The 10,127-nt window shown below is 41.0% G+C and overlaps 1 protein-coding gene across 2 annotated transcripts in view; it reads left to right on the forward strand.

Annotated features, from left to right (window-relative positions):
* The first annotated feature begins 2,208 nt into the window (after positions 1 to 2,208).
* LOC116027205 (lipoxygenase 6, chloroplastic) overlaps positions 2,209 to 10,127 on the forward strand; it is a 15,643-nt gene continuing 7,724 nt past the window's right edge. Inside the window, exons 1-3 of one of the 2 annotated variants that reach the window (XM_031268687.1) lie at positions 2,209 to 2,663; positions 2,859 to 3,142; positions 4,658 to 4,895. In XM_031268687.1, coding sequence (XP_031124547.1) covers positions 2,267 to 2,663; positions 2,859 to 3,142; positions 4,658 to 4,895 — 919 coding nt within the window. In that variant the 5' untranslated portion in view covers positions 2,209 to 2,266. The remainder of the gene's footprint in view (positions 2,664 to 2,858; positions 3,143 to 4,657; positions 4,896 to 10,127) is intronic. The other variant, XM_031268686.1, reaches the window with a different exon arrangement.

The raw sequence follows: 10,127 nt of genomic DNA on the forward strand, positions 1-10,127 counted from the left end.
ATGATGGAGAGAATGCATCTATACATCCTTTTATTATTCTGATAGGCAAGTTTTAGGATTGTTTGTACGTATGAAAAGGGTTCGTTCCTCTTTATAGCATAATTGCTAGTGCTTTCATTCTGCACTTCTGTTTTCAGAAATGAAATAGTTCAAAAAACAAAGCCTTACAAACGTATAATACACACCCATGTGAATGATGATTTGATTTAATTTTTGTTCAGTAATCAAGACAATAATAAAAATCAATGACGAGAGAAAAATAAGAATACAAAATTTACGTAATCCGGCGGTTTCTACTTAAGAGCAAAATGATTCTTTTATTAATCATGCTTAAAATTAATTATAGTAACAATATTTATATATATTGTTTTTTTAGTGCTTCCAACTATATTACATTCTAGTATATGTTCATCAATACTTTTTCAATCTGTTGACGTAGAAAGAGTCAATATATAAATAATCTTGTGATCCAGTGGTATGTGACTCTCAAATGAAAGGTCATGAGATCGAGCCTCATATATATACTTCGTTACTGAGATTATGGTACATTTCCCATATTACTCGTGTGCTATATTGTGGAGCCGTAGGGATGTTACCTACATTTCTAACATATGTCCTCTTTGTCTTGCATGCTAATTTTTCACGCGCATTGTGCGAATGAAATAATGTCGCCAATGTTTATTTTTAAATAAATATTTCAAAGTATATCAATGCAAGATTATATAGTAGGTGTTCATGCATAATATGTAATTGAATGTTGAATTTGTTTATTTAAATCGGTAATTCAAAGTTTATGAATTCAAGATAATATATGAGAGATTGATTATAATGGTCACTCAAATAAATGTTTGCAATTTTGTAAAAACACTAATCTAAATACTTAGTCTAAAAATGATAGTATAAATAAATACTACTTTTTCTTTTGACTTTCTCCGTAAGATTGACCAGCAATGTTGTAGTTTCAGCATCTTTTCAATGCATCAAGTATGTCATAATGTTGTTTGCCCTACATTGACATTTTTTTGAAAGGACATTTGACATTTTTAATAAAGAGTTTTAAATCAATTTATTGGGTTATTTGAATGTCTTCTTTGTCAACAAATTCTCCCCAAGTAGTTAACATGATTGGCTTCAAACTGTTTTTTTTTTTTTCATGTTATTAACATAATACTTGGTAAATAAATATATAATATTATTTTATAGTACAACTTTGATATTTAATTACAAGATAGTGCAAAAAGAAAACAATGATGAACAATGTAGTGAATATAATTAAGAGTTCTGCTACATGGACTCCAAAATTCTACTCCCTCACTTGTACTCCATGATGTGGCAACCAATGATAGGATATTTTCATCAAGTGGGTCCCAGGAAAAAGTGTCTACATCAAGTTTTTGTGAGAGGGGTATAAATTGGGAGTAAGAAGAGGGAGTCCATGTAATATTTTCCTATAATTAATTAATAAATTTGAAGGTAAGGAATCTTTGCATTGTAGAAAATATAGACAATATAACTAATGAAATTATATCTCTTTTTAATTGTTTTGATAATGAATACATATTTTTTTTTGTAAATACTAATTTATTTAATTTAATAAGAGTAATAAGGTGGGATACTTACTTTTGAATAATATACTCTAAGATATTTATAGTATATGTTCGACAATATGCCAACTTTGTTTGGGATGGGGTTCGAACCTAAGATCTTTCTTATAGAAATTAATGGATAAGTTAAAAGTTAACGGAATATTAACAAAGAAGATAATATTTAACGGAAAATTTAACAGATAATCATATAATTAAGGGTAAATTATGAAATCTCAAGGAAAAATATAAATTTAAACAATCTGAACCATCCATTTGATTTAATAATTTGACCGTCATTTTTTCTACCATTATAGGCTTAACTTTCTTTTGACTCTTATTAGTATAGTAGATATATGAACCATTATATTTTTAATTTCTAAGTCAACTCAAATAGACGGGAAAAAAAAAATCTTCAAAATTTTAGTAACAAAAAATAACTGTCGGAATTTTTTTTTTTTTTTTACTTGTCAATTTTAAGTCAAATTTCATTTTATCTTGAAACCAAAGCTACAATGCTTTTAGCCCAAAGAAAGTGCCAAACTCAGCATAGTTAAATGCGAACCACATCCACATGTTTCATCTCTCATATATACATAACAAATCTTGATAGATATAGAAAATGATAGTCATTTAATCATTTAATGTATTCATCATCCGGATTTGAGTAGCTAGAAAAGAATATGCTAACAGCTCAACCAAGAACTACAACTTTCTGCTCAAACATCCAACATGTTCTCAACCTCCGGCGACCGGATGCCATCTCCGGCACCGGAAGAAACGACCGGGCAAGAAGAAGGGCCACCCCATTCCCTGGTCTCCGGCGGCCAATAATACAAGCTGTGGTTAGGGGTGGGGATAGTAAGGCTACTGTGGAAGAAGCAGCTGGAAAAGTGATGGAGAAAGGTTTAGAGGGGTTGATGCAGTCTGGTACAAGTATAGATGTGAGGGCAGTGATCACTATAAGGAAGAAGATGAGGGAGAGGCTTGTTGACAAGATTGAAGACCAGTGGATATCTTTCATCAATGGGATTGGCAGAGGAATCTTGATTCAGCTCATCAGTGAAGAGATTGATCCCGGTTAGAGTCTTATTCCTATTTTTTATGTTTTATTCTTACAATAGTTTGAGGTGCTGGACTTGGCCAATCACCTACTTTTACCCAGTTTTAACTGTGCAGTTTTTTTAAACTTATTAGGATAAAACGCATGTATAAGTGCAGAACTTTATTTCTTTATACTGTTACATTTACCCGTCCGCTTGCTGATTCTTACAGTTACACAGTCTGGGAAGAGTTCAGAGTGGTCTTATGTAAGGGGATTTCCCAAAACTTCAGAGAATAATCCATACATAGTTGAATATGCAGCTGATTTGAGGGTGCCACGGGATTTTGGATGCCCAGGAGCTGCTCTGATTACCAATTTCCTTGACAGGGAGGTGTACTTGGTGCAAATTGTTGTCCATGGTTTTAGTCAAGGTCCCCTTTTCTTTTCTGCTAATACATGGATACATTCTTCCAAAGATAATCCTACGGAAAGTAGAATTATCTTCAAAAATCAGGTGAGATAGATGAGAATCTTCCAAAAATATTTTACTCCTTTTTACTTTACTACTCTAACAAAATAATACAGAGTCCTTGTTGGGCAGAGATAGGGCTGTCAAAACAGGCTAGTCCAACCTATACGGGCTAATCCGTCTCGGGTTCGTCCAAAAACGGACCGGTCCATCTTTTACACGAGTTGAAAATTTCCCAACCCAACCTCTGAATTAGCAACTAATACTATTTTAAACCAAACAAATTAAACTTTTTAAACAAATACCATGTATGTACACACACACACTATATATATATATATATATATATATATATATATATATAAAATTAGATTTTAATTTTTAATATATAATTATAATTTATTTACTTTATATTTAATTAATACTAATATTGTTTACATGTAATGTTTTTATTTTGTAATTATAATATTATTAAATTATAAAGTTTATAAAATATATAGTTTATAACTTTATATAATTTATATAATATATAAACTTTATATTAATCTTTATATAAAAATAAAATTAATTGTTTTAATTAATACGTGTAATATAAATAAATTATATGGGTCACACTTGCGTGAGACCGTCTCACTGTTTTCATTCCGTGAGACGGATCGGGTCAACATAATTTGGGTCATAAAAACCAACTCATAATTATGACCCAAATTATGTTGATTTGACCCGTCTCACAAATTAAGACACGCGAGCCGGTCTCACACAAGTTTTTGCCAAATTGTATATATAATATTTGTGAATGATCTAAATAAATATATAATTATATAAAAAATTTCAACAACTGTCCTTAGCATAGTTAATTTCAACGGTGTTAAATCATGTGAAAGGTCAAAAGTTCAAGTTTTGTTATCAATAATATTTTAAAATTTTAATACAATACCCAATTACACAACAAATTTGAGTGTGGGTGGAGATACGGGTTGGCCTGTGTAACCAGGCTAACCCGTACCTCCACACGAGTTATACGGGTTGGGTTGAAAATGGTCCAGGTTGGAAATTCTCCAACCCAACCCGCCTAAAATACAAGTTAAACGAGTCCAATCCGGCATGTTTGGCCCATTTTGAAAGCTCTAGTTCGAGGCAGTAAAGGCCAAGTCTAGAACCCGTTTACTTTTCCCATCATCCAATCCACAACAAATTGAATGAAATCTGGTGAAAAAAGAAGCGGAAACTTTGTTGAGGAACGAAGTTTCGTGTTTGTTTCTCTTCAAATCCCCAATCCGCTCTCGCTCTCTAGTACTAACTTAGGTCTTAGTTGATTTCCCTTCCTTTTGCTACTAAGATGTTTCAGTTCGCTAAGTTTGAAAAGTCTGGGCGATTGCTGAGTAGAGGTTGGTAAAGGGCTTAAAGGGCCAAATCTAGTACCTAGGGAAAATGGGTGGGGATATAAGGAAATAAAGTTGCGCATTCACTACTACTAGTTATAACTTTTGGCATAAGTGGTAAGTCCTTGATCCTAACAATTTTCCTGTATTTTTTTTATTTTTTGTTATTTTTTTATAGGCATATTTACCATCTCAAACACCACTTGGCATCAAAGGACTTCGAAGCGCTGACTTGATGAGTATTCGTGGTAATGGAAAAGGTGAAAGGAAGCTATATGAAAGAATCTACGACTATGAAGTATATAATGATTTGGGCAATCCTGACAAAGATGAAGATCTAGCTAGGCCAGTATTGGGTGGAAAGGAGTGGCCGTATCCTAGACGTTGTAGGACTGGACGGCTTGCCACTAAGACAGGTATGCATCTTGTTTATTTGTAGTTGTTGAATATATAATACATAAACATAAATGTGGGATCCAACTATATTTTAGTTGAGATGGAGCACACGCTTTAATTGTAGATATATTGTGTAAAATGAGTTAATACCCAATTTAGTCCTTGATTACAATGGTTTTTCTCGATTTTGTCCTAAATTAGTTTTTGTGCTTAATTAAGTTCTCGACTTAGATGGTTTTACTCAATTGAGTCATCATTTAAGGTGGTTTGGTAATTTCACCTCTATTAATACCCAATTTAGTCCTCGACTATAGTAATTTTACCCAAGTTTAGTCTTTGATTATAGTGATCTTACCCAATTTAGTTATCCACTATAGTAATTTTTCTCTATTTAGTTTTGATGGATATATTATATATTGAGAGAGCCGACTCGAGAGGATGAAGCAAGGATCGCAAGCGGGTTTCGAACTCTAGGTTGAGCCCCGTGCTTGAACCGGGCTAATCTAGAAGCCACCCCGGCCAAGGCCCTCGGCCTAGAAGCCTCAGTCGGTCAAAGCAGTGAGCCCGGTCTCGGCGCAAGCGCGGTCAAATCGAATCTACAATCGTTCCTCCGTGTTAGGGGGCGGTTAGGGGTTTTTTAAAAGTATAAATAGCTTTGTTATTGTCTTGTTAAGAGATTCATATCCATTTCTAGTCCTAAATTCCTAATATTCCACCCCCGGGATGTAGAAGTCGGGTTTACAATGACCTTATGGTGTCTGTACACAGCGAGTTGTCTGGCTTGACGCTTAGTTCCTTCTTGGTGTCTTGTCTGGGTCCTCCCTCCCCCCCGGCTCATATTTCCAAAAAATCCAAATATACTCTTGTTATAGCATTACATTGTCTTTGTAATAGCTTGACAACTACTATTCAATACGATATTTGGTCTCCGTGACCCTACGACACTTATTTTGCCCATTTTCCTGGGAGCAGAACGCGGGCATGCTATCCAAGCTTAGCTAGGGAGACCTAGGGCATATTTCCAAAATAGCCCGAGTGGAGGATATCAAGAGGTCAAGTTTGGAGGCCTACCTGGTCCTCCCCATACAAGACCGACCCCCCTACTAGTTGGACCACCTCAAGGAGTACAAGAAAACAGGGGCGCTACCTCCCAATGAGGTCGACGCCAAGTTTGTGAAGAGAAGAGCCCCCACCTACTTGGTCCTCGATGACACGCTTTACAAGAGGTCATACAACGGTACCCTCTTGTGCTGCCTATACCTGGTGGAGGCGAGTTCGGTGATCGAAGAAATTCACGCGTGGACTTGCTCAGCCCACCAAGGGGCCTACACCATGGTCTGGAGGGCCATCCTGCAGGGGTACTTCTGGCCTAACATGGTTAAGGAGTACGCTGACTACACCAAAAGCTGGAAGACATGCCAACAGTTCCAAACCGCCCCAAGTCAACCCGCCTCCAACTACACCCATATTAGTTCGATCATCCCTTTTTCACGGTGGGGGGTGGACATAGTTGGAGCCCTACCTATGGGGTCAGGCAAAAGGAAGTACCTAATAGTAGCAGTGGATTATTTCACCAAGTGGGTGGAAGCCGAGCTACTAGCATGCATTACCAGCTCCTGGTGCAAGCAATTGTGTACAAAAATGTCCTATGCCATTTTGGTGTCCCAATGCAGCTAATTACTGACAACGGGCGCCAATTTAAGGGGCCAAGAGTTTGAAAAGTTCTTCGCAGAGTGGTACATCATGCATAGCCGGGTGGCCGTGTGTTACCCACAAGTAAATGGCCAGGTCGAGAATGCCAACTACACCCTAGTAGACAGCCTCAAGAAGAAGCTAGAGTCGACAGGAGGGGCATGGGTGGAAGAGCTAGACACCATCCTTTGGGCAGACCGCACCACTCCCCGGAGGGCTACGGGTGAGACCCCTTTCTCGCTAGCATATGGTTTTGAGGCTCGAGCCCCCGCGAAGGTCATCATACCCTCCCGCTGAGCGGAAGAGTACGACCACGACACCAACGAAGAACACCACCGAGCTGACCTCCACCTAATATATGATAAGAGAGAGGCTGCTATGATCGAAGTAAAAAACTACTAGCGCCAAGCTAAAGCCTATCATGACAAAAGGGCCAGACCACACTACTTCCACACAAGCGATTATGTGCTTAGGAGGAGAGAAGCAAGCCAACTCCAGGCCGGGGCAAAATTTGCCGCGAAATGGGAAGGCCCCTACATTATCGAAGTCGTTGTCCGCCCGGGCAGCTACAAGCTCAAGACCCCCAAGGGGAAGATGGTAGCTAGGGTATGGAACGTTGAGCATTTATTAAAGTATTATCAGTAATCATTTTGTTAAAAGGTGGTCCGTCCCCTTCATTTCAATAAACTTAGTAAAAGTTACACCATGAATGACTCATTTTCACATTTTTTAGGGGGCGGAGGGGGTACTTACCTGACCCTTCCAATCATACCCTAAGAGAGCACGAGGGCCGACCTCGCATACTAACCCCAATGGAAAAGCCTAAGGGCCCGTTGTCAAACGACTCGAGTCGAAGAGCTATCACCCTAAGGGGGCACGAGGTCCAACCTCGCGTACTAACCCCGACAAAAGAGCCTAATGGCCTGTTGTCAAACGACTTGGGTCAAAGAGATATCACTCTAAGGGGGCACGAGGTCCAACCTCACGTACTAACACTAACGGAAGAGCCTAACGGTCCGTTGTCAAATGACTCGGTCGAAGAGCTATCATCCTAAGGGGGAACGAGGTTTGACCTCGCGTAACAACCCCGACGGAAGAGTCTTTGGCCTGAGAGTACAGTTAGCCAAACGACTACACACAAAAAAAATTATAATAAAAAGTAAGAAAAAGAACAAGAATCAATCCATAGTGCCAATCTCTGATTTCCAAGTACAACCCAAGCTCTGAGTTGGGAACCAAAAAGCAAGGGAGAAGCGTAATGGCTGAACCAAAAAGCCAAGGCTGAGGCCTTGACCATGTCTTCAGCCGAAGCCGAGGCCTGGGACGAGCCCTCGGCCGAAGCCTTGACTACGACCAAGGTCTAAGCCGAGGGGCAAGGGTTAGGCCTGTTAGGGCCACGAAGGCGTGCCTCCGCGCGGGTAGATACAACTAGGTAAAGTGAGTAGTATTATCACAAAGTACAAGTAGCAACAAAAGAGGTAAAATGTTCTATTCATGCGCAGAGTTCATGTAAATTGCAAAAAGGAGGAAATAATCAAAATGAGCTAAGTCTACGCATTCAAGTCCGGTGTAGTAGAAGAAGCATTGTGGGCTACAATCTCATCACCTAGGTTGGCTACACTATCGGGAAGGTGAATATTTTCCAGGGTGGGAGAGACAGGGGCGAGTGTACCCGCAGGGTTATCCTCGAGAAGCTAGTCCAATGCACTTAAGTCTACAGGCTCAACACGAGTAAGGCCCCCTCCAAAGAAGCACTCGGACCGTCCATGGGGGCATTTGGTGAGAGAAGCACGGTCGGTAGACCCCTTGCCTCAGGGTCAAAAGTACTATCCTCTCTGCGGAGGAAGTCATAAATAGTGTTTCACATCTCATACAAGCCCATGCCATAGGAGGCTAGCCCCTCCTCGTTCAGTCGACTATGCCTCCACTCCGAAGCAAGCAACTCCTCTGCTAGTGCACGCATGTGTCCTCGGGCGTAGGCTATGGCATCTGACTTGAACACCTCGGACCTCTTGTAGGTAGGGATGGCATAGGTAAACTCGCCTCTCAGCCCCTCCAGCTCAAGCCTATGGGACTGCCTCTCCGACTCCAAAGTCCAAGAGAGCTCTAACACTTGTATCTTGGTAGCCTCATGTTCCTCGTGGAGGGTAGCACAGTGAAGGAAGACCTGAATATAGAGGAGGGTAAGATATTTGACAACAATAATGACACGAGAGAATAGAAGAGAGGGGTACCTTAAAAAGTCGGGTGGTAGCCTCGTCAACTCGAAAGGTCATCGACCCGCTAGAAGAAACCAAGCTGTGAAGTAACCCACGAGTCCATGCGGGGTCCCCACAAACTCGGTTGGAAGCTGCCCAGGGAGGTGGGGGTGGCAACCGAGCTGTGAGTGTAGAGGTCGGGAGCAATAGTGGCGTAGGAGTAGTATCGCGGTGAGTACGGGAGTTGGCAGTGGGCACCCCTTCCAGCGGTCCTATGTTTCTTGGCATCACACAACCTCTCTAAGCGGGAAGACATGGCGCGAGATTCAACTGTATCAACAAACAAATGGTTAGCATGAACACTCATATCTAAAATTTGCAATGAAGGGAACAAAGAGTAAAGAGGGGAAGACAACCTCTAGGCATGGCGACGAGCTCGGGCTCAGCCCCGAGAGTGGGCTCAGCGACAACCACGGAGCACGACTCAACCGCGACCGAGGTGGGGGACTCAGCCTCGGTAGGGGGCTCGGCGCCGAGCTCAAGCTAGAACTCAGTCGAGCCCTCGGCCTCGGTGTCCGAGTCCACCTCGATGGGCTCGGTAGAGTTCGTGACCCCACGGAAGCATGGCAGTGGGGGCAGGAGAGGTGTACGAGACTCGGCCCTCAGAAGGCACGAACATCATTTATCAAGGAGGGGTAGGCTCGAGGTGTTTTGTATTTGCAAATGCGGATGTTCCAAGGGGACACAAAAGGATGGGAGGGCCCAACCAAAATAAAGACAAAGGCAAGTTTCCAATGCTTCTTAGAAAAGGCTATTTCTTGAAGGGAAACATTGATCTCCCTACACCGTAAGAGGAAGGCAAGTAGCATGTACTAGGAGTTGGGGACCAATTGACCTTAGCTAATCTCATAGTAATTGAGGAGGGTCAAGCCAAAAAGGGTGGAGGTGAAAACGAAGGCCATAAGACAAAGATATGGTGTGGATACTGAAAACGTGACCCCCCGGGGGCTTGGTCACATTGTTATCCAGAGAATGGGAGAGGGGAGGAGGATGTCAAGACTAAAGGGAAAGTGCATCAAGGAGTGAAAATGGAGAATGGGAGAGGGGAGAAGGGCCTCTCAGCCTAAGCAGTGAAATTCAAAAAAAAAATGAGATAGGGTAGAACACGTGGAAAAAAAGAGGAGGGGAAGAAACTAACCGGGCTCATGACTTAAGACTCGACTTGAGCACGGAGGAGAGCACTTGAGCTTGGAGGATGCTTGAGAGAAAATTTAGAGTGAAATGTGAGGGTGATGGCCGAATTGGGGGGTTAAGTAGGGATTAAATAGGGAGAGAGAGGGAGTATGGGGAAAAAAGTGGGGG

This window comes from Ipomoea triloba, chromosome 8, assembly GCF_003576645.1.
Source record: "Ipomoea triloba cultivar NCNSP0323 chromosome 8, ASM357664v1".
Lineage (NCBI taxonomy): Eukaryota > Viridiplantae > Streptophyta > Magnoliopsida > Solanales > Convolvulaceae > Ipomoea > Ipomoea triloba.